The sequence below is a fragment of the Diabrotica virgifera genome, chromosome 1, assembly GCF_917563875.1.
Source record: "Diabrotica virgifera virgifera chromosome 1, PGI_DIABVI_V3a".
Taxonomy (NCBI): Eukaryota; Metazoa; Arthropoda; class Insecta; order Coleoptera; family Chrysomelidae; genus Diabrotica; species Diabrotica virgifera.
This window is the reverse complement of record NC_065443.1, coordinates 178,487,227-178,513,322: the sequence shown is the minus strand read 5'-3', so window position 1 is coordinate 178,513,322 and position 26,096 is coordinate 178,487,227. Positions and strand designations below refer to the sequence as shown.

The 26,096-nt window shown below is 32.6% G+C and overlaps 1 protein-coding gene across 2 annotated transcripts in view; it reads left to right on the top strand.

Moving 5' to 3' along the window:
- LOC126878899 (HEAT repeat-containing protein 1 homolog) overlaps positions 1 to 26,096 on the top strand; it is a 452,430-nt gene that overhangs the window by 90,017 nt on the left and 336,317 nt on the right. For both annotated transcript variants that reach the window (XM_050641794.1, XM_050641793.1), the window contains exons 3-4: positions 609 to 2,788; positions 8,656 to 9,096. In XM_050641794.1, the coding sequence (XP_050497751.1) occupies positions 609 to 2,788; positions 8,656 to 9,096 (2,621 nt within the window). The remainder of the gene's footprint in view (positions 1 to 608; positions 2,789 to 8,655; positions 9,097 to 26,096) is intronic.

Below are 26,096 nucleotides of genomic sequence, written 5' to 3'. Positions count from 1 at the left end.
ACTATCAAAATATGATAAAAAATTTCCACCCCGAGATGGGGTGGCAACCACCCCCATGGTAAAAGCGCCTTTCGGAATCATATAGATTTTGATCCTTGGACTAGCCACTACTTATTCTCAAATTTTCAAGCAGACCGATCCATTCTGTAAAAATTGCGAAGTGAAAAGCTTCGGTTCCTGGCCGTACATATATTAATGTCTTTAATGCCTGTTGGTTGCACCAACAGATTTTAAGCTTAAGACGTGCCTTAAGCTCAGTTTAAGAAACATTTACACCATTGCGTCTTAAATCAATTTTCAGCTTGCCACGATGGATTGCTTAGATAAGAATCCAAAATTATTGTGCAACATAAGGGAGACTTAAAGCGGCCCTATCTATAAGCTGAGCTGAGCTAAGCTGGAGCTTAAGACTTGTTGGTGCAACCAGGCATAAAAGAATTTTACCAAATGTTAAATTTTACCATTTTCTCACTAAGATTTCATTTGTTGATCCGATAATGTGGTTGGTCTCTGCAATTAGTTTACCTTGATTACAATATTTTTAAATATTCCAAATAAAATTCTAATTGATAATACTAAATACATACATACTATATTTTACTTTTTAGTTGTATCTTGGATGCTGTTCCTACTAAAATGAACATATCCTCCGAAGCTAAAGAATGGCTGACAGAAATATTTGAGTCAATAGAAAACCAATATCCTTCTCCTTTCGATAAGGAAATATATAAAATTTTGTCAGTATCTACAAATAAAACATTGATAAAAAGAAGAAAATCTCTCTCAAAAATTTTAAAAAATACCACTACTTACCAAGGAAAATTTGATATTTTTGACAAACTTTATCATCCTAATCCAGCAATAAGAACTGAAGCATTGAAATTTTTATTAGTTGATTATGATTCCCTTAGAGATACTGACAAAGAAATAATAAATAATTCCTTTGTGGACAGATTAAGAGATGATAATCTAATGGTAGTCAAAAACACACTTGAGGTAATTAAAAAAACGGGAAAAATGGATAGAGGTAATTTAAAATCTTCACTTATTCATCTTGCAGAAAAATATCAGAAGGATAAACATAATTGGGATGATGTTTGCAGTATCGTATTAGAAATGTTGACTTCATTATATCCTCCAAAGGACTGGGAAGTTTTCTTAACTGTGTTTCCATTTTTGTTACCTACAGATTCCAAAGATATGGGGAAAGCTAAAGAAGTTCTAGATTCACCTTTTTTAGTTGGGCATGATTTGTTTAAGAATCAAATACTCAACCTGAAAAGTACATCTGACAGAAAAACCTTTATTAAAGTTGTCACTGAAGCATTAGCTGAAAACACAGATGTTGAAAATGTTAAATCTTTTATAGTAATGTTGCAGAGGATACCTGCTGAATCTTGGGATACTTTTAAAAAATATGTATCATTTTTGATAGTTACTAATCTTCTACCTAAAAACTCAAGTTTGGAAACTGGTAATATTATTTTGGATATTTTGTTAACATTTTATAAGAGCTCAGAAGTTAAATTTGAAGAAACTAGCACAATAGATGTATATATAAAACAATCACTTTTAGGAAAGTTTCCTATTAAAGGTTTCTTGAAATGTTTAGAAAATCTTATAAAAAAGATAGAGAAACCAAAACTGAAAGTACAGGATTTTTCACTAGATAACCCTGAAAATAAATTTATTACAATGATTACAATTATATTGGTGGACAATAACGAAGACTTTCTAAAAACATTGTTACATAGATATTGTCAAAATTTGGAGGAAGAAATAGAGTTCCTTTTAAATTTATGCATCAATAAAGAATTTAATTTAGAAGATGACTTCAAAAACAAAGTTCTTGGTTTCATACAGCGTACTTTAAAAGACAATGAAGAGGCGAAACCTTTAATATTTCTTGAAAAAAGAATTAGTGCTTTTCTAATAGTTTTATTATCAGATCCTAATGCTGAGATTCGGAAAGGAGTTATCGACATTATGAATACCTTAATTGGTGTATCTACCAGAAAAACTATGTCATATTACCATCTTCTAAATTATATTATTAAAAATAAGGAAGAAATTTTTATTGATAATGAACAAATACCATCAATTATGTTTAATAATCTAGATTCTTCTAACACAAAAAAAAGAACTTGTACAAATGATCTAAATAATATAAGAAACCGTCTACTAAAATTGTGTTACGACAATTTCACTCCATGTTATCTTAAAGCAGGTATTTTAAAAGCGTTATCCTTAATTACCTCCTTTGACATATTAGAAGATTTAGCAGATATGGCTGTAGAAATTCTAGAAAATAGTGGTATTGAAGGAGTACGATCTTTTAACGCAAAAATAATTGGATTTATTGTGTCCAGAATTGAACCTAAGGTGATTAAGAAACTCAAATTGGATTCAAATACATGGAAATTAATTGACAGATTTATAAAAGATGACAAAACAAAATTGTACAATGAAGACGAGGCGCAAATATCCCCTTCACTGCTTCTACTAAATCAGTTAGATAGAGAATTATTTTCTGAACTAGAGAATGAAATCGCTGCAAGGAAGCTAATAGATCTTATAATCGAAATATCCACTACCGCCCGTGACCCTGAAGTACTTCCGGCTGCCAGTAAAATTTTCAAACATATTGATCTGAATGCAGATTGGATTAAAGAGCAATTAGTTGCTATGAGGGAGGTGCAGTCTCCTAAACTTGATGAAAGTAAGCGTAAGAGGAGAATCAGTGTCGTACCCACAGTGGATATATTGGATACTCTAGAATGGAGAAAAGGTAAATTTAACTTTAATAACAATATTCATTAACAACTGATTTACCTATCCTTTCTTTACTGGTTGTAGGATGTAATTGTTATAAATTAATAATAATAATAATATGTAAGCACTACGAGCCTAGTAGGCCAATGGCTTGAGGTACTATTAGTTTCCACTACCTTTTGTCAGTCGCTTTTCTTTCCCAGTTCGTTACGTTAAGTCTTCTCATATCATCTTTAACTAGGTTACTCTATCGTAACCTCGGTCTTCCTCTTCTCCTTTTGCCTGACAATGCACTAGATCAGTGGTGGGCAAACTTTTTTAAGGGGGGCCACAAAGTTCAAAAAATTCTATAGGAGGGCCAGAATTATATGCATTTTGTGTTAAATCTATATATATATATATATATATATATATATATATATATATATATATATATATATATATATAATAAAGGATGTTAAGTAAGCGAGTACAACTATAAACATAGAAAAGAAAAATCATTGGCAAATAACTCGCAATGTGAATGTGAATACAAAATTAACAATATAAAAAGATGGAATGCAACTGCAGACACGTGTTTCTGACTCATTAGTCGTCATCAGTACAGTATAGCCAAGTTAGAAGAATAATAGTTTAACTTGGAAAAAGATCACTACAGGAACAATATTACCATTTGTGACAACAATGTCAGAAGACCCTGCCTTTCAGGGCGACGACCAACACAGTCACGGAGGTAAACCTACCTGAGGAAAGAAAAGCCAAAACCTTATACAATAAAGGATGTTAAGTAAGCGAGTACAACTATAAACATAGAAAAGAAAAATCATTGGCAAATAACTCGCAATGTGAATGTGAATACAAAATTAACAATATAAAAAGATGGAATTTCCATTGCATTTACATGCATTCAGTGCCAAAAACCTTCGAAACTCTAGAAGATGACGTTCCCTAGCAGTGACAGTGCTAGGCGCTCCGGAAGTCGGTTCTGATAGCGTATTCGTGTTCAGCAGCCGCCAAAACCCCCGTGTAATATGTTTGCATCAATTTAGTACCGAAATCACTCGAAACTCCAGAAGATGACGTGACCATAGACGCCAGGTGCTCCGGGTGTCGTTCTGATGGCGTATTCGTTTTCACCAACCCCAAAAACCGTTCGAGTAATTTGTTTGCATCCATTTAATGCCGAAACTACAGAAAATTATGTGCCTTAGCAGTGACACTGGGCACCAAGTGCTCCAGGGGTCGGTTCTGGCGGCGTATTCGTGTTTATCGACTCCAAAAACCTCCAAGTAATCTGTTGCATCAATTTAGTGCTGATAACCCTCGATGACGTGCCTTAGCAGTGATTTTGGGCACCAGGTAATCCGAGGATCATTTCTGATGGCGTAGTAGTGTTCAGCGATTTCAAAATACCCCGAGTAACAATATCTGGCCCTTAATATGCTCATTTTGACATGTTTATGCACTTTTGGATGCATTTTATGCACTTTAAAATGCAATTATGCATTTCCACTCACTTTTCTATTGTAGACTTTCTCCTGACATCCTGAACACAATGCTAACCGTTGTAACCCTCTATAGTACTCTGGGCTAATAAGCAAAATACAAGGAAAAGTTATTTACCAACAATTTTATTGCTGGTATCGAAACTTATGATTGTATATAATAATATAATAAGTATGCAAAGTCCGCAGATAGTGTGCTACTTTTTTTATAAACAAAATGGCGCTCGAATGGCTTTTTTCAATTTTTGCTCTATAACTCCAAAGATTTTAACTTTACACCAAAAACACCCAAATAAAAATTCACCGTAATTAAATTCTACATAGAGGCATGTTTTCCCGATTTACTTCGACGAAAACTTTCCCCGGAAAATGCGGGTTTTTTCAACAAAATCTTTCATTTTCAACTAAAATTTTAGATAAGTAATTGTTTATCAATATATAAATAACTTGGTAATCTAAAATCTCTTTTCGTATAGATTACAATTCCAGAGGCCGATGTAAATTGAATGAACAGTTTAGCAACAATTGAATTGCTAATTAAAAATTTACGGTCGCTGTAATAACCACAATAATTATGATACATAAGAATAACTATGATTTTTGTATAAAAAGACACTGTACCTATCTAATGCACTTTACATAATTGAAATTGGACTATTTAAGCGGCCTCAGGAATATTTTAAAATTATAAACAATTTTTTGACTTATAAACAAATAGAATATCTCGGGAAATATTAAATTAAATTAAATCATGAAAACGGTATTGGAAAAAAAGCGGCAGGACGCTCCTTTTAAAAGAAAAAAACGTTTAATTGTGACCGGTTCCTAAAATACAACCGGCATAGTTGACCGGCATTTACGGCAAAGATATAGGTAAACAATAGGATCATAATTTTTGAACCATCATCTTTTTATTTTTGTCCTCTTTCTTCACACTAATTTTCAAATCTTTAAAGTACTCATAACATATATTATTATAATAAAAACTATCGATATTACGAGTGAAAATGGACATCCTAAGTCTTGACGTCACAAAATTGGGAGGAGCTTATATTTGGCTCCAAACAATTTTGTTTATAATGTTAAACACTCATAAGGAATTTTTAATTTATTGTTTACGTAGGTTGTGTGATAAAATAAGACTTTTCATTTAGGTATTTAGTTAAAGAAACGTGCCAATTAAGAGATTTTTATTCGTTTTTGCCCAGGTGAGTTAATTTAATGCAATGATTAGAACGTAAAGTTTTGAGGTTATGTTTATTTTCAATCACTAAGGAATAAAAACCACTTGAGCAAAAACGAATAAAAAGCTCTTAATTAACACGTTTATTTAACGAAATACCTTATGACTAAAAAATTCCTTATGACCATTTAACGTTACAAACAAAATTGTTTGGAGCCAATATAAGCTCCTCCCAATTTTGTGACATTTGTGACGTCAGACTTAGGCTGTCCATTGCCAAAAATAGCAAAATTCCAATCAAAAATTAGATTGGAGAAAATGTAATCTCTAAGTTCAAAATCGGTATACGTTAAAAAAATGCTTTTCTCGGCTTCCCATAGAGCAATTTTCTTCATTCTTTTTTTGTTCCCAAGTAACTCGAGTAGAGCCATCTAACTAACGCATTATCAAATGTCAAACTTGCTTTTGTTTTGTTATAATAGATTAATTTATTTATAAGAAAAAAAACTACATATTTTCTACAGTTGTAGACTTTTTTTAGATAAACTTACTACAAGTGTACCTCTTAAAGTTAAAAACATAAATATTTTTATTTGAAAGCTGTATAATTATTTAAACAATCTTTATTTAAACCAATTAAAAAATTTTGTTATAATTAATAAATAAATTTATTATAACAAAACAAAAGCAACTTTGACATTGAATAATGCGTTAGTCAGATGGCTCTACTCAAGTTACTTTGGAACAAAAAAAGAATGAAGAAAATTGCTCCATGGGAAGCCGAGAAAATGCATTTTTTTAACGTATACCGATTTTGAACTTTGAGATTACATTTTCTCCAACCTAATTTTTGATTAAAATTTTGCTATTTTTGGCAATTTTCACTCGTAATATCGATAGTTTTTATTATAATAATTTATGTTATGAAAATTGGTGTGGAGAAAGAGGACAAAACTAAAAAGGTGATGGTTCGAAAATTATGATCCTATTGTTTATATCTTTGCCGTAAATGCCGGTCAACTTTGACCGGTTGTATCTCAGGAACCACTCATCACAATTAAACGTTTTTTCTTTTAAAAGAAGCGTCCTGTCGCTTTTTTCCAATACCGTTTTTATGATTTAATTTAATTTAATCTTTCCCGAGATATTATATTTGTTTATAAGCCAAAAAATTGTTTACAATTTTAAAATATTCCTGAGGCCGCTTATATAGTCCAATTTCAATTTTGTAAAATGCATTAGATAGGTACAGTGTCGTTTTATACAAAAATCATAGTTATTCTTATGTATCATAATTATTGTGGTTATTATAGCGACCGTAAATTTTTAATTAACAATTCAATTGTTGCTAAACTGGAATTATAATCTATAAGAAAAGAGATTTTATAGTACCAATTTTCGTCGAAGTAAATCTGGAAAAACACGTCTCTATGTAGAATTTAATTACGATGAATTTTTATTTGGGTGTTTTTGGTGTAAAGTTACAATCTTTGGAGTTATAGTGCAAAAATTGAAAAAAACACGATTTTTGGGCGCCATTTTATTTATAAAAAAAGTAGCACACTATCTGTGGACTTTGCATACCTATATTATTAAAATATACAATCATAAGATTCGATTCCAGCAATAAAATTGCTGGTAAATAACTTTTCCCAAAAATGGCCTATTCTCCGATAATCTGCCCAGACTATACGTGTTGTATTTAAAAATCGATTTATTCCTGTGTTTTTAGTGCTAAATGCCCTGGTCTATTCCCTTGGTACGCGCCTGCTATGCACATTTTCAACATGGTGTTGTAAAGATCTATCACAACAATATTTAAGTAACTTTAGCTGTTGTTATTTTATCACAAAAATAACTTTCTTAGGTCCGGTTTCACCAGCAACAAATAAATCAATGAATAGCTAATTCATCGAATAAAATTTATGAGTCGTTTATTTTTATATTTTGTTTCATTATCATTTTGATAATTTAAAGTTAAACTGGCGAATTTACTTTCTTTTAAAAATTTACAGCAAGATTAACTTGCCTATTTATTCGAAGAGTAAGTATTTATTTGATAAATTAGTAAAATAAGTCTTATTTGACGTTAGTAAAATGAGAAATGTCAGTTTATTGGCCGAGTAACTTTATTCATGGAATAAACTACACTTGAGAGCAAAATAATCGACTCACTTGCTGAATAATTGTACACGTGGAATTTCCTAAGCCTGTTGTCCGATTTTAGTGATTTTTTTAGTATGTTATAGCCTTATTATTTAAGAAAATCGATGTAATATTATTGTTGCTATACAGGTAAAGGTCATTTTATATAAAATATTTAAATTAAAATTCAATTGTAGGCTTAGGCTTTATTAACATTTTCTTTTTTGACTCATTTGCTTATGTTAAATAATAAAAAACTTAGGTACGTTTAAGAAAAAAAATCACCCTTTGTTTGTTACACCCGGTATAAAATGACCTTTACCTGTCTAGCAATAATAATATTACATCGATTTTCTTAAATAATAAGGCTGTAACATACTAAAATAATCACTCGAATCGGACAACAGGTTTAGGAAATTCGAGACTTCTAACATGTACAGCTGGTTCCAAAAAAAAAAACTGATACGCGTATTTTGTAGAAAATTGAGCAGTGTACTTTCTTCTTCTTCTTCTTTTTGTTTTTGGTCTCGCTGCAAGGCAATTACCAGCACGATTTATAGGCGATCTTGATGTAGTCTAGCTCTAAGCCTAAGCCATATCAAAATCGCCGACTATGTTCTTGTAAAAAGCTTTTGATGAGGTGTGATATAATGAATATGAGTTTAATTATATTTTATTTGTTATATTTTGAAGGATAAATACTTATTATTTACATACTGTCACTGTCACTGCCAAATCTTAAAATTTGTCAGATAATTTCAACCTTAAAAAATGGCTGTTTGTTTGTTTATTTTATTATTTGTCTGTCATAATAAATATGATGTAATGTCAGACCAATCATACACTGCTCAAAATGATCAAATCTTACTAAGAGTCGTATCAGTTTTTTAGGAACCAGCTGTAAAATTCAGCAAATGAGTCGATTATTTTGCTCTCAAGTGTAGTATTTGTCGTTGGTGAAACCGGCCATTAGTGTGCATAAAAGTTAGCAACTGAAAGTCATATTAATGCAAATTTCATATTAATTTTTAAATTATAAATACTTTTTAGGTGTTACGATATTGGAATTTATTCAAGATAAAAAGAAAATAAGAAATTCTGAGATCATAGTGCCAATATTTTTCGATCTTCTTAAACGTTGTCTAGATTTCGACGAGCAAAGCTCTGTCGAATACCCAAAACAACTTTTACTTTCTATTGTTCTGCATTGCTGTACAAAAATCGAAGCAAAGATACCCGAAAACGTTTTTAATGTGGAACTTATTGTTCAGTGTATAAGAGCATCCCAGAATCCCCAAACACATCACCATGCATTGTTGGTATTAGCACACACTGCACATAATATCCCCAATCAAGTGTTGCATAATATTATGGCTATATTCACATTTATAGGATCGTCGGTGCTGAGACATGATGATGCGTATAGTTTTCAGATTATTTCAAAAATTGTTGATACTATTATTCCCATAATAGTCGCTAGTGATGAAGAAGGTTAGTATAAATACATATGTCCAAAAGTTCGGAATACGTACAAATAATATATCTACGCCTATGATGGTTTCAAAACTGTTGTTGATATTCATTCTAGAGCGTTTTTAAATGAAAATGATAAAAAATTTGAATCGTTTTTGTATCATTTCGGTCACATTTAACTGATTAACGTATTTACACATTATTTCAGTCTTTGTTTAAATTTGAATTGAGCCGCTTAAAAATGCCTAGAAACGTGATATCTCATTGTGACAGATCTAGAGTAATTGCTTTGTTACAACAGGGCTTTATTCAAACTGATATCGCGAATATTGTTGGTGTTATTCAGAGGGCTGTATCGGAAATTAAAAAAAATCCAAGATACAAATGACGTGAAGGATTGCTCCAGAAGTGATAGAAGTCGATGTACAACAGCAGCACAAGACCGGCAGAGGCGGCAGATATTATTGATGGCTCGAAGAAATCTTCTGGAATCTACAAGTGGTATATCCAGTGAAATTGCAAGGATTTAAGGACTGAATATTTCACGGTAACAATAACACGCGGAGTAAATGCGGTAAATTTGTGTCGTACAAGACTCTTACATGTTCCTAAACTATCCTACTAACACAAAATAGTAAGGTTGCAGTGGGCTAGAGAAATGGTGCATCATGGTCCTAACTGGAATAACGTGATGTTCTCTGATGAATCAAAATTGGGTTGCTTTCTGATTTGCGAAGAACACTGGTTTGGAGGGCCCCAGGACGACAAGCCCGACTAGAATCAGCCCAACCGCGTGTCCCATTTGAAGGTGGCAGTATTATGGTTTGGGGTGGTATTATGCGTGGTACACGGACGCCACTGCTGGTTCTGGACAGAAGAGTCACTGGTGCTGTGTACATCGAGGAAGTTTTAAGTTCTGTAGTGCGTCTATTCCGAGGGGCAGTAGGTGATGAATTTGTGTTTACGCATGACAACGCACCTCCTGATCGAACAGCAGCAGCACAAAATTTTCTGGAAGAAGAAAGAATATCTACATTACAGTGACCCTCGAATTCCCCCGACATGAACGTCATTGAACATGCTTGGGACGTTCTCAAATCACGCATCAAGACGCGAAACGATCCCCCTATAACACTTCAAGAACTAAAAAATGCTGCTCGCGAAGAATGGGAGAGAATTCCGCAAGCCCAGCTCGACCAGTCAAACGGCAGCACGCCAAATCGCCTACAGGCATGCACACAGGCTAATGGACGAAATACTGATTATTAGTTTTATTAAAAAATATTTTTATCTATACAAATTTATTTTTATCTATACAAATTTATTTTTAAATGTAAATTGTACATTGTAAGCTTTTCACTCCAAGAGATTAACTCATTTTTTTGCATATCGTGTATCTGGTTTTGAGATTTATTTAGTATTGATGAGAATTGCAGCAAAATGATGTTTAACTATTCAGAAGAGTTGATATATAAAAATCAATTAAAAGATCAAATATTCCAATATTCCAAACTTTTGGACATATGTGTATATTATGTGTCTATTTATTTAGTTATACAGGGTGTTTCATTAAAACTGTTCAATCTCTGAATTTTAAATTCTAGACCTCAAAATATTAAGATTTAACAAAAATCACTAATAAAATATGGTTCCTTACTGAGTTACAGGGTGTTTTATTTAACAATTTAAAAACTAGTTTTGCTCAGTATTTTAAAAGCATTCGACGTATCCTTTTCATACTTGGCAGAAAGTGTAGATACTGTACATTTCACTAAATTAGATAAATAAACATTTCTGGATATTACCAGAGGCATACTACAGGGGACAGTGAATGGTTGACCCTTCCCAAATTCTACGCCACTGGCGGGAGTGCCATTTTAGCGCAATTTTTCGATTCTCCAATACTCTCTATGTAAAAAATATCAAACTCTTCACTTGTAACGATAAAGTCATTAGTTTTCGAGATATTTGAAGTTAAACATATAACGGCACAGTTATTTTAGTTAATGTATTGGGCCACTTAATTTTTAATTTCAAATATATCGAAAACTAATGATTTTACGGTTAAGAGTGAATAATCTACTCTTCGGTCTTAACGAAAAAATCATTAGTTTTCGAGATATTTGAAGTTTTAAATTAAGCGGCACAATACATTAATTAAAATATCTGTGTCGTTACATGTTTAACTTCTAATATCTCGAAAACTAATGACTATCGTTACGAGTAAAAGTATGTTATTTGCATAGCGAGTATCGGGGAATCGAAAAATTACGCTAAAATGGAAATTCCGCCATTTGCGTAGAAGTTGGTAAGGGTCAACCGTTCACTGTCCCCTGTCGTAAGCCTCTGGTAATAGCCAGAAACGTTTATTTAATACAATTTCATAGGCTGTATAGTATTTTCTGCCAAGTATGAAAAGGATACGTCAAATAGTTTTAAAATACTGAGCAAAAATAGTTTTTAAATTTTTAAATAAAACACCCTGTAACTCAGTAAGGAGCCACATTTTATTTAAGTGATTTGGGTGAACTTTCGCTTTCACCGCCATGAAATTTTCATAAATAATTTCATGTGACTATTAATTTAAATTGTTTATTCTTACTCATTTATTTAATATCTAATTAAATTCATTCAGTTGTAAAAATATTTTTTATATTTTCTGCATTTCTAAAATACAATATAACTACATACACATAAAATTCCCTAGAAGGTCTTGTCAATATCCGTTCAATGTCATACTTTAGTCTGTCAGTTTGAGGCCAAGATGAAGACCACTTTGTAATACCGTTGCAATTTAATTTCTTGTGACATCGACTTATTGTCGACATTTTTGTAGCCTAAATGGCATAATTATTATTACATTAAGGTCTTTTGACCTAAATATGTAGCTAGTTCCAACTACTTTGGATCTGAAGTAAGTAACCACATGTTGTAATTTTCCTAACTTTCAGACAGTCAAATTTCATCTTGGCTTTTTTAATACAGTGGTTTGCTTATTTTAGGTTTCTACCACCTGATGATGGACTGATTGGTCCGAAAATAAATTATATACCACCTACCTACATGTGAGGTTTTTACTTCATTAGTAAGTTTTTATTATGGTATACAGCCAATGAGAGGAATCTTTTCCTTTATATTTTAATATTTTGAGGTCTAGAATCAGTGCCGCGCCAGCACATGGTAGCGCCTGTGTGCAAAACATTTAATGGCGCCTAAACAAATAGGCATTTTTTTTTTAAATTGTCCCGTTAAATAAAACAATGTGAATAAAAATTAACAATATTATTTATTGTAACCCGACAAAAATAACAAAAAAATTCTCGCACATGCAACAGGAAAATAGAGTAAGTTGAAATAATTAAATAAAAATAACCTTTGGCGTAACAACATGAAAAACTAACGATATAGGTAAACATAAAATAGCTATTTTATAAAAATTCACTTTTCGCGCTTTTGGTTCGGCAAATCTTTTTCTAACATGGTGAATATCAATTTCATCTAATACTGACAACTCGAAGATCGTTCAGCAGTGACACCAAATATGGACAGAGTGAGCAGGATCCGAAGAGTTATTGTTAAATTTGGGTAAACTGCAGATTCGTTTAAAAATATAAATTTTAAAATTTTACACATATCATTATTTACCTACTTCTTTTAACAAAGGCTGAAACTGTATAATTTCTTCAAACAAATCGTCTCCCTCTATATCTAGATGATCATTAAATCTCATTTTTTTTCCAAATGTCTGCACAAAAGTTTTAAATGTGAGTTTTCTGTCAATATCAATCAGCCAATCGCGTCCACTGCTGGACATAGGTCTCCCTCAGTTCTTTCCAATGTTCTCTACACTGGGCCGTTTGTAGCCAGTTTCTCGCTAATCTTTTTATGCCGTCGGTCCATCTGGTCAGTTGTAGTCCTCGGCTTTTTTGTAGTTTCTAGGCCTCCAGTGCATTATTCGTCGTGTCTACTATACATCTTGTGTTTTACCTAAGTGCCCTGCCCGGTTTCACTTAAGCGTCATAGCTCTTTCGATGACGTCTTGAACTCCTGATCTTTGCCTGATTTGTTGGTTTTTTATGTGGTCTCGAAGGCTCACGTTTAGCATTGCACGTTCCATGGCTCATTGTGTATCTCGCTCAGTTATTCGTGGATTTTTGCGTCAGTGTTTAGCTGAGCTGAGTAGTACATGGCATATAATAGGCTCGTGGATTCAGATCTAAAATAATCTTTTGCAAACTGTTATTATTGCCACGCATCTTAGAGCCATTATCACAGCCCTGGCCCCTCAAATGTTATTTAAAAAACCCATACCTGTTGTGTCAAAAAATGAACAAAGAAAGTAGTTAAAGTGGACAAATCTAATGTTAATAGGTAGGTAATGTACCTACCTTTGAAGTTGAGATATACAGGGTGGCAAGATCGGTAAATGGGTAATGTAAGTGTTGCTTTGACACGCGTAAAATTTTGTAACAACTATAGTGGCGCCCCTTATTCGCTGGCAACTGTGTGCACCGCACACATTCGACGGCGGTGCCCTGTCTAGAATCTACAACTCAGAGATTGGACATTCTTAATGAAACACCGTGTGTGTATATACAGGGTGTTCAGAAAGAGATTCCTCAGATAATTTGAAGATAATTTAACCTAATTCATCTAGTCCGAAAATGCTTCCTTACGGCCGATTTCAGACAGTAAAGTTAACTTGTGGTTAAGAGATAACCAGAGGTTACCCCGAAATATGCGTTTCACAATATCAGGTCAACGGCGAAGTTGTGGTTCAACTGACAAAATTTTTAACCAGACGTTAAGTTCTTAACCAGAGGTATCCTAATCTAACTTCGTTTTATTGACAGGACAGAATGTAGAGTGTACACACGTAAATTATTAATTACAGATATGAATTTATATGTATTGTCCTTTTCATGATCATTTTTCAGTGCGTAACAAATGATAGGAAAAAGGGTAAGTCCGTGATAATACACATTTATGACATTTATTATATAACATAACATATTCTGCGGATTTATAATTTCCTCACAGAAGTCAATTCCACTTACAATAGATCTACTCAAAGTTCATAAACTTTTCTACTTTTATAATTTTTGTTGTTTAGAAGTTTATAACACTAAATAAACATTTCAAAACAATTAGTGATAATTTATTTCTAAACCGAACTATATCTTTAATTTGTAAAATTTCCGCTATAGGTCATTTGTAGCAGCACTTTCCAGCCAGACACACAAAAGTACATTAGCCTAGGTTAGGTCAATTGTCAATTAGAGCACGCCAGGGCCTAGATTCCGTGCACTGTAGATATCTATGTCAATTGTGAAAATATTTGAATTTTTAGTTTTAATTCAAATATTTTCTTGTTTTACTAAGTGTCACTTCAGCATCAATTAGAGTATAACCTAGCAAAACTAGAAAATAATTAAATTAAAGCTAAAAATTCAAATATTTTCACGACAATTGACATCGATAGAAAGCGACTGTAGATATCGTAAAGTGCACGGAATCTAGCCCCAGGTTTCCCCAACACGACTCTACCTTATCGGCAGAATCTACGATAAGTGTACGGTAAATTGAAGCTGTAATTACAAAAAAAGAAATATGTCTTTGTACTCACTTTATAACGCTCAAAAAATTACGGGATCTGGATTTCAATGCATATTTTTTTTATAATTCTCGATTCTCGTATCAAAGTTACACGTGAAGTCAGTCGTTATTGATGACAGTTGGAGAAACGGGTCGCGGACACAAACCATACATACTCATAGACGTTTCACGTAAATTGTCAAGGTCAAGACAGCAAATTAGTTACCATTCCAATCCAGAGATGTCGCTGTCAGTCAATTCTCTTGTCATATTTAACAACTGACAGTTGACAATTAAATTAATTTGTTATTTACTTTTTATTTTACAGTTTGTGGATTAAACATTTTATTATAGTGGTGTTACGTTTTTAATTAGATTTAATCACAATTTTAATCAATTGTATTAACCTCCTCTCCGTTTTTGTGAGTAGAATTTATAGTTTATTGTCCTTTTCATGAGCATTTTTCAGTGCGTAACAAATGATAGGAAAAAGGGTAAGTCAGTGATAATACACATTTATTCTAACATGACATTTTAGTTAAATCTGACAGTTGTCACATTTTATTTTCAATTTGGAATAAAAACAAATCAAATGTGTTTCTTGCATTTATAAAATGGTATTTTCTTTGATTTGTATAGTCTTATAAATTATACAGATTATATTTGTAATATTATTATCTAATTAAAAAAAATATTTTTTTAATATGGCGCCATCTATCGACAACTAGAATAACTAGAATAAATGTTATAAAAATGTCACCGACGAAATATAATCACCGACGTGCCTTTTTTTCTGTCACATACAATTTAATGCGTTAGAAAGAAATCGAAAAACTGTGACGCACTGAAAGATGATCATGAGAAATACTGTACTTAAATGCGTTTAAAATAGCATTTCAGCGGCCAATAATTTTTCGATTTTTAAATGCATGATTTGCTTCCTGGGGTAATTATTAATACACATTTATATAGTATCTTACTTGCTACATGTTTTTATATTAACAATTTAATTTTAACGATTTTGGCGAAAGACCTTAAAACAAATATTATTCTTAAACAAAATTTAAAACGTATAATGTGCATGTAATATACAGCGTGTGTACTTTAGTTGGCCACGTATGGGAAGCATTTTTAATATTAATTTTACGAAAAAAATACTTCTAAAAAAGTTCTGCATACTAATTTATATGGTCCAAAATCTAAGATGCAACCATCATATATCAAATGGTATTAATCCCATAGGAGGTATGTTATAAATTTTTAAAGCAAGATAGCAAGAATTCACATCAAAAATATGATTATGCAAATGAAACCACAAGTCTCGTATATAGTCTCGAAGTGAATATCCTAACCGCACATTACACACATTTATTTTTCCTTAATCTGCAAAATAAACTTCATAAGTAAATATAAAATACCTAAAAATATATACAACAAATAGTCCTAAAGAAATATAATAATTTATTGAATTTATCCTAATAAAAATCGATCAAAACCAAAACTCATCTGACTGATCAGCTGATCTGATAATTCTCCATAAAAGTATTATTTCTGGTCATCATTGTCCATAATTTCCTACCAACGTAAGAAAAATAAAACAAAACTTACGGTCAACTAACCATGATTGAATCTGTGGTTGTGAAACAGCATCTGTCAGTTAGATCATGGGTAAAGGTTAGTTGACCGCTAGGGTTAACCACAGATTGTGAAACTGGCCGTAAGGAAGCTAGAGCTCTTTAAATATGGCATCTTGCAATTAGTTTTCTTTTGAATAGCTCCAGAACGCTTCTATTTAGAAAACGAAAACTTGTACGCCTATTTACCTTCCAGAGATAAATCGATTCCATCAATTGTAAATTTCTAGTACCGGCCATAGGCGGCCGTTTTGGGTACGTCAACGGTTATTTTATCGCTTTATCGGTTTCGTTTTTAATTTTTAAGCATTTTTGACACTAGATTTTTGAGGCATTCTATAGTGTTTGTCACTCCGATAAGTCAGTACAGGCAACGATGTCAGTTCGCAGCTTCGCATACCAATTCGCGGCCTCGGTTTATAAACAGTAAGCGCTACCGAAGCGGGCAGGGTTAAATTCTTGTATCTAAAAGCCACCTCTGGTGCCGGTACCGAGTATATGGCAACACGGTTCGTTTACTTCTCATTTGAAAAGCATTGCCGTATACAAGCTGTACTGACAAAAAATTTTTCAAATTCAAAAAACGAAAAATTTTCAAATCGTTTTTTTCTAGAAAACTGTGCATTCTTCTACCGACGTAAAGCAAGAGTACCTTTTAGTACTAGTATACTTTCGAATTTAATAATCCAGTGTCAAAAATACTTAAAAGTTAAAGACAAAAAAGTTATGCTATAAAATATCTACGGATGCTACCCAAAACGGATGCCTATGACCGGTACTAGAAATTCGCAATTGATAGAGTCGATTTATCTCTGAAAGATAAATAGGTGTACCAGTTTTTGTTTTTTTTTTAAATAGACGCGTTCTGAAGCAATTAAAAAAGACTAATTACAAGACTCCATCTTTAAGGGGGTTGGCGCAAAATCTTGCTCCAATGCTATTTAAATGCATTATTTTTTTTTTCAAAACATGAGAAAACTAATAAGTATTTTTGAAAAATTTAAACGCAGAATGAAAGATTACATTATTACCGAGGGCCGAAAGTCCCTGAAAACATCTATAATGTTTATTCTAATAAGTTACATGGGTGAAAAAAAAGACAAGATTTTGAGTGATTTTTAATTTCAAACGGCCCTCGGTAATACTGTAATCTTTCATTCTGCGTTTAAATTTTTCAAAAATATTTATTAGTTTTCTCAGGATTCGAAAAAAATGATGCATTTAAATAGCATTGGACCAAGATTTACCCACTTAAAGAGCTCTAGCTCCCGTAGGAAGCATTTTCGGTCTAGATGAATTGGGTAAAATTATCGTAAAAATATCTGAAGGATCTCCGGTCTTCGTTTGTCGGGAGAGTTTTTGGGCACCCACACTGTATATAATATTCAACTAGAAATTCAAAGCAACATACACATTTTAGGAAATTATATTACTTTTCAAGGTACCATGTCAAATAAATTTAGGTTGTCAAAATATTATAGAGATTTTGTTAAAAATGTAGCAAATAAAAAGATTAAACTTATTATACGAGCGCGCTAATAACCGGCAAAATAACGCAAAAGATGGAAAACGTAATACATTGTGAAATAAAGAGAGATGGAACTAGTAGAGGTGGAAATTATCGATATAGTCCGTTGTCGATTTAGTCCATCCCTCATCACGGCAGACATGATACTTTGGCAATATGGATGCCGTGGAGGGGGTACGAGTACGGGTTAGCCCAATTTGATAAATGTATAGTTGTGCAAGGAAACTCAGAGAGTAATAAATACACACACCCAAACTTATATGGAATCATCATGTATTTCAAAGTAATATTTATTTCTTTTGAAAAAACTTGTTATTGTTGCGAAGATTAAAGGTTTTTATTGAAAATAAACAAATATACAAGACAATCGGATAGTACAGCCCGGAAAATAAATAAACTAACTTTTGCGTCCAAAAACGAAAATATGCTTCATGTGGGGTCGGGGTTATAGAACTTACAACGAGAAAATATTATTGGTCTTGTGGAGAAAGTAATGTTCTCAGATGGACATAGCTGCAGAGCTAGGCGTAATACGTTCTGTCCAAAACATATGCTAGGTAACAGGAACTAGGAAAGCTCAAAAATAAAGCAAGGGAAAGTCGCCAAAAGTAATAACGGCTCTCCACGATCGTTTAATTGTCCAATCAGCTGGAAGACACCCAACCATTTCTCACCTGCAGCTCCAAAAGCAGCATTTGGAAGCTACATGTGTAACTGTTTCAGTTGAAAGGATAAGAAGAAGAGTTCGTACCAAGAAGTATACAGCAGGTGACAGTTAGGGGTTCCCGAGTTATCCAGGCAGCACAAGATTGATCGCCAAAATTGGTGTCTTCACCACCAAAACTGGAACATTGGGAATTGACAAAATGTGCTATTTTCAAAAACAGTCAGAATTTAATGTAATCAGATGGAAAATCAGATGACCCACGAAATCGTGTACTTAGAGGTCGAGGAAGACAAGCAAGAACGAAAACTGTCAGATCTGTTCACAAATGTACAAGGGGAAGTGTAATGTTCTGGAGAGGAATTGTGATCCGTAAAAAAACTCCTTTAATTTTCATCCAATCAACTTTAACTGCTCACAGGTATGTTGATAACCTGTAGTCAGGCTCTGGAGAGGCGCAACAGGAGAAAATTTTATTTTATTTCATGATAATGGACCTCTACATACCATTAGAGTGACTAGAGACATCATTGAAGCAAAAGGTATCCCTTGTTTGGAGTGGCCTGCTTGCTCACCCGTGCTTAATCCTATAGAGTATTTGTGGGATATGCTTAAAAGAAAAATTAGAGCTCGCCGGGATAATCCACAAAACACCGCACGGCTAGTACAATCTGCTTTTAAAGGATTGAGCAAACTACCACAATAAAATGTTGATAATTTGATTAGGAACGTGCCCACGCAAACTGAAGCTTGCATAAGGACTAGAGGTGATAACACTGACTACCACAAAATACAAAAAACATAAATAAAAACAAGTTAACCATTATTCGTTTTACATTGAAATTTTGTATGCTATTGACTTTAAACTACTTTCAATTTGTTTGTTAAATACGTTATTGTTTTATTTAATTGTTACGTATTTGTTATTAAATTGCTTTAAACTAAATATTGTTTGACTTCGTGTGTTCGTTTTTTTAAAATCGCCCGAAATAATAAGAAATATCAGGTGATTCCATATAAGTTTGGGTGTGTGTATTCAGGGACGCGCCAAGTAACTTCGGCGCCGTCGTGCAAAATATTGATAAGCGCCTTTATCAAAATTACCAGGTAGAAATATCAATCACTCCTTCACATTTCAACGTGGAAAACTGAAATTTTTTCTACGTCTACCCAGATTTTTTTTTTTTTGAAGGAAATAATAAGTACACAATACTGTTATAAAAAATAATTTATTCTTCTTCCTTCTTGTATGGAGACTTTAAAGCATGTTTATTCTTCAATATTTGCCTCCTAAATTGTTTAGATTATCGCACCATCTTTTTCTTGGCCTGCCAATAATTCTTCGTCAATTTGGTAACTTATCTCGTGCTATTCGTACTATCCTATCCTCTGCCATTCTACTAATGTGTTCGTTCCACTCCTGTTTCCGTTTTGTCACCCATCCATTTTATGTCTTCTACATTGCATGATCTTCTTATGTTTTCGCTTCCCTCACTATCCAACAGAATTTGCCTGATATTCGTCGAAGTATTTTCATCTCTGTTGTTTCTAGTAGTGTAGTAGTTGTTAAAAATAATTTTTTTAAACTATATTGCATAATAAAACAGAACAGAATAAATCCTATGTTAAAGTTATACATACAGCATTACTTAAAATTATTAAAAAAGATTGAAGATCAACAAATGAAACGTATTTATATTGCGATTTTTTAAACAAATGTACTTATTATGATGAAAACCAACAGATATTTCTTATAGAAATTGAACTTTTCTTGCTTTACCTTTGACAAATTCATTAATTCTGTAGAAATAATAGTAAGATTTTCTAGCCGTTCCTGACCCATTCTAGATCTTAAGTAATTGAAGCGTTTATTTGAAACACAACACTTGTCCAAAAATGAAAATTTTGGAAAATCAAGTAAAACTGCCCAGCTTTAATTTATTTCAAATCTTACTTTTATTAAGATATTCATTGGAAGGAATGTGGATATGAAAATAAGTGTACAAACTTACCAAAATATATTCGGAAATAGAGGTATTGTGTTGTACATATATGTAGTTTCTGTTATTCTGAACTATTTCTAATACAAAAGAAACAAACATCACATAATTACTGTCAAAGAATGCACACAACTGATAAATTTAAGGATAAGATCATTCACACTTACAACTACCGTTGACTAGGATCGGACAAGTGTTGTTTTTACAAAAAACCGCATGGACATCTGTTGTTTTTCTAAAATTATCAAAATTTTATATGCAATCTGAACCAAATGTGTGAACTGGAGAAATAAACTACTATTCTATAAGAACAATACATATCGAATTTTCGAAAAATGGACATGTGTTGTTTTTCAAATAAACGCTTAGCTAGAACGGCTGAAGCTACAGAAATCGGTAATACCTATAGTTGTTAATAATATACGTAACGAAATAGTAATGTTTGGGAATGAGTGGACTAAGTTATTTTTTGCAATGTTTTTTTGCTTCAAAAAATATTTAGTTTTGAATTGGATATTTATTTAACTTTGCCGAGTCAAAGGGCGCCTTTAACGCCTTGGCGCCGTCGTGCGCCGCACGACCTTGCCCATATGGACGGCGCGTCCCTGTGTGTATTCAGCTCAGCGGTGTACCTACTATTGATGGAAATGTCTACTTAAATAAACAAGGGATTATTCCATAAAACAGGTAGATCCCTTGTTGATAGAATTTCACACTTTGAAGAATAGCACCCCTCTGAGCTGAATATTAATGACTCTCTTATATAGTTTAATACATATATATATATATATATATATATATATATATATATATATATATATATATATTGATGCACGTTAAGTTGTGACTTCCGGTATACAGAAGAGGCTGTCCGACTTCCACCTTTTCTACTAGGAATTATTTTTTAAAAATTGTGTATTTGGTAAAAGGGGGGCTTATAAAATGAGTCTACCTATTGAGGGGAAAGGATATACCAAAATAAATTTTGTATATATATACGTATATACCGAAGCGTACAGCATACGTTATGGCTTCCATATATAGGGTAGTTCAAGGCGCGTTGTCACTTCCAGCGGTGTTGTCATATTTTGGAAGTCACAACGACTCGTCTGCTAGATTTACCTCCTATTTTGAGCGTAATGTGTGATCTTTTGAAACTTTTACTGTGAATACAGTTGTCTGTGTTTTAAAGTTGTCTATTTAAATTAAAATATTGATATTCTTTTGATTATACAGGTTTACAAAAAAATACATTTCGGACTATTTGACGAAACCATATGACTAGGGGGGTTTTTGGGGTCGCTGGTTACGAATCCGGGGTTCGCTAACCTCTATCACGTCAGGTAAAGGTTATTTCAAGGACAAATCAAGATAAATCGACAGTCGCTCTGAAAATGTATATTAGGAGGGTTTTGGGGTCGCTTATAACGAATCCCGGATCCGCTGACCTCTATCACGTGTAGCTGAAGGTCATTTCGAGGTCAAATCAAGATAAATCAACACAATCGCTGTGAAAAAGTATATTAGGGTGTTTTTGGGGTCCCTGATCACAAAACTGGGGCCCGTTGAGCTCAACCACGTCAGGTAAAGGCCATTTCAAGGTCAAATCAATTTTGTTAACTCCTCCTGATTTGAACTTGAAATGACCTTTACATGACGTAGTAGAGCTCAACGGACCGCAGTTTTCATGATCAGCGACCCCAAAACTCCCTATACTTTCAGAGCAATTGTGTCAATTTATGTTGATTTGACCTTAAAATATCGTTGAACTAGACGAGATAGAGGTCAGCGGACTCCGGATTCATCTTCAGCGACCCCAAGAACCCCCTAATATACTTTTTCAGAGCGACTGTCGATTTATCTTGATTTGACCTTGAAATGACCTTTACCTGACGCGATAGAGGTGAGCAGACCCCGGATTTGTGATCAGCCACTCCAAAAACCCCCTTGTCATATGGTTTCGTCAAATTGTCCGAAATTTAGTTTTTTTTTTGTAAACCTGTGTTATTTATGATATGATTGATATTTATTTTAACAAAAATACTAATATATTATTATTGCTGTAAAATGGATTTATTGGAATTAATTAAAAAATTGTTAATAGTAAGTCATTTATTTATGAAAATTATATCAAAAATGTTAATAAATAAATTTGAACTTATAGAAAATTTTAATATTTTAGATTTTATTACAGGCACCGTCCTTTTAATTTTTGATGTACCAATAATAATATGTAATAAAAAATTAAATGGCTAAACCCTCCAGGTGGGGATTACCCGCTAAAAAGCTATCTAGATCCATCTTTTTCGAGCAGATTTTTCCCAATCTGCTACTCGATACTATTGACTATGCTTCTCCATTTCTTTCTATCCTCTTTTGTTTTTCTGCTAGTCTCTAATTCCTGCCCTATATAAATCTTCCTTTAATTCCTGTAACCATTTATTCTAGTTCCTCCGCGTGTCCTTCTAACTCCGGGTCTCCATTGTAAAATTGAGTTTATAGTTGTTGCGCTACCTGCTCTCCATATATGCCCCAACAATCCAACTCTGTGCCCAAATCTGAAAATCTGGAATAATATCTACCCGGGTCGAAACATTTTTTTTTTAATATATGAAAATAGTTATTTATGAAACGGAGTGAGTGCTATACATCGCGTAAGTTCGCAAAAAGTACTTCACGCACAATTTCATACAATATTTTATCTACGATAAACAAATAAAAATACTGTAACTCTTCGTCACTGGAATTCATTTCTATTCTACAATTCTTAGAACTGTGACATATAAAAATTCTAATTTCTTTCAAACCACAAAACTGTCAAATTTTTTTTTTGTAATTTATTGCTCATTATGTCATCACCTCTCTTGTGCTCTGCACAAGAGATCTAAGGTTAGAGCTAAGAATAAGGTTGGCTAGGTGCTACGTTTTCTCGACTCTGTTTTGCGGAATGGAAGCTTGGACCTTGAATGCGGCATCAATGAAAAAACTGGAATCATTCGAGATGTGGGTATATAGAAGAATTCTAAAAATATCATGGACAGAACACGTCACAAACAAAGAGGTTCTGAGAAAGGTGAATAAAGAAATGGAAGTCTTAAATACAATTAAAACCAGAAAATTGGAATATCTCGGACATATTACACGTGGAGAGAGATACAACTTGCTCCAACTCATTATGCAGGGAAAGATTCAAGGAAAAAGAAGCATAGGGAGACGCAGAATATCGTGGTTGCGCAACCTGAGAGAATGGTACGGATGTACATCAAACGAACTTTTCAGAGCAGCCGTCTCCAAGGTCCGAATAGCTATGATGATTGCCGACCTCCTTCGCGGAGATGGCACTTGAAGAAAAAGAAGATGTCATCACCATGAAACGCGAAAGTTAAGAAAGAATATTTAATTTATGAAAGTGTGTCAAAAACAGTGAGAAAAAGTAAATCCCATTTAAAATACATTGTTACTTCATGCTTACTTTAAAGCACTGCTATCTATAATGACAGTTTTCACAAACTAAAAATTTATATATTATAATATGACATAGAGTAGATAAAAGTCATTTATTAATTATTAATTGATTATAGTCAGAAGAAAATTAGATCATTCACCCCTTGTTTTTTATAATTGTTAACATACTAAATTACATATCCAATAATTATTGTTATCCATTAAATATATCGATGCAGATCGGCCTTATATCGGATCCTCTTCTATTAGTCCGTTCGCTGACGATAAAATATTGCAAAACCCATAAATTTTAAAAAACCACTTAAGATTGACATGAAATTTGGCATACACATAGGTAACATATCAAAGAAGAAAATTGATATTGTGCCGATGTTTTCTTTTGCCAAGCAGACATTCCGTTAACATTTTTAGTCACAACATAATATCAATGTTAAAGTATTATTAGAGCAACGAGTTATGGTGTCACATTTCTTTTAATGACCGACACACAAAATATTTTAATGACGGATCCCACACTAGAACCAGATTTTTATTACCTACTGCTGATAAGGTAAAGAGTTATTAAATATCACTCGTTGTCATCTCTGTGTTAATTTGAAATAATAAAATATAAATATTGTAGTTTTGTATTCTAAAATATTTGGAAAAAATATCTATGTATTTTTTTTTCATTTAGGTACACATCATTTTAAGGGATTGTCCGGAAGAGTACAGGCTCAGTATATCGGCAAATGAATTTTGTTTTAAATACCGTCCGTATAGCGGAGGTGCTCGTTGGGGATAGGCGCAAAATTTTAGTCCAGTGCTAATTAAATGCATTAATTTTTTTCGAATTCTGAGAAAACTAATAAGTATTTTTGAAAAATTTAAACGCAGAATGGAAGCTTACATTATTACCGAGGGCAGAAAGTCCCTGAAAACTTATATAATGTTTATTTTAATAACTTATATACCTAATATATGTTTATTTTAATAAAGATAATGGGATGAAAAAACAAGAGAAAAGTTAGTGTGATTTTTAATTTCGAATATTTCATTCAAAAGAAACTTTTTTTTATTCTAAGGGACTTTCGGTCCCCCGTAATAATGTTATCTTTCATTCTGGGTGTATGTTTTAAAAAATATTTATTAGTTTTCTCAGGATTCGAAAAAAATAAAAGTATTTAAATAGCATTGGACAGAGATTTTGCGCCTACCCCCTTAAGAGAGAGTTTACTGTATTTTATATTATTACTAGAATTTATTACTTTAAACTTTTTATCGCTCTTGATTCATTTTATCGTGTATTTAATTCCATTCAATTGTAATTGTACATTCAATTTTTTTGTAATTTTTACACGTTTTATTACTTTCGAAATAACAATAACTATAAAATCGATTTTTCAGCCTACTTGGGTCAAAAAATACACAATTTTCGGAAATTTCGTTAAATGAGAACATTTACCTACATTTCTTGTATTTAAGCTTTTAATAAGATTTTTAAAAATAATTTAGATTATTTAATAGATACATTCACCGGCCCGAAAAACGGGCACCCCAAAAAATGGGTCATTTTTGATGGCTCGTATCTCCTAAACCTATTCTCCGATTTAAGTATTTCTTTAATATGTTATAGCCTTATTCTTTAACTATATCGCTGTAATAATATTGTTTCTAGACAGGTAAATTATCATTGTATACTGGGCGTACCAATCAAACTGGTTTTTTTTTTCAATTTTCACAACATTCTGTGGAATATTCTAGCCTTTATACAATATTGAAATTAGAACCCAACTACAGCCCCAGGTTTTCTTAATGTTCTGTTTGTTATTCATTCGCTTTTGTTGGATAATAAAAAAGTTAGGGACTTTAACAATTAAACATGTTCTTTATCAATACATGGTGTTTCTAAATAAGTGCGACAAACTTTAAGGGGTAATTCTGCATGAAAAAATAATGATCGTTTACTTGATAAAGCTATGTCCGCAAATGCTTGCAAATATAAAATTATTTTGCCAAACGATCATTATTTTTTCATGCAGAAATTACATCTTAAAATTTGTCGCACTTATATTTAGAAACACCTGTATCGATAAAGAACATGGCTAGTTGTTAAAGTCCTTAACTTTTTTATTATCCAACGTAAGCGAATG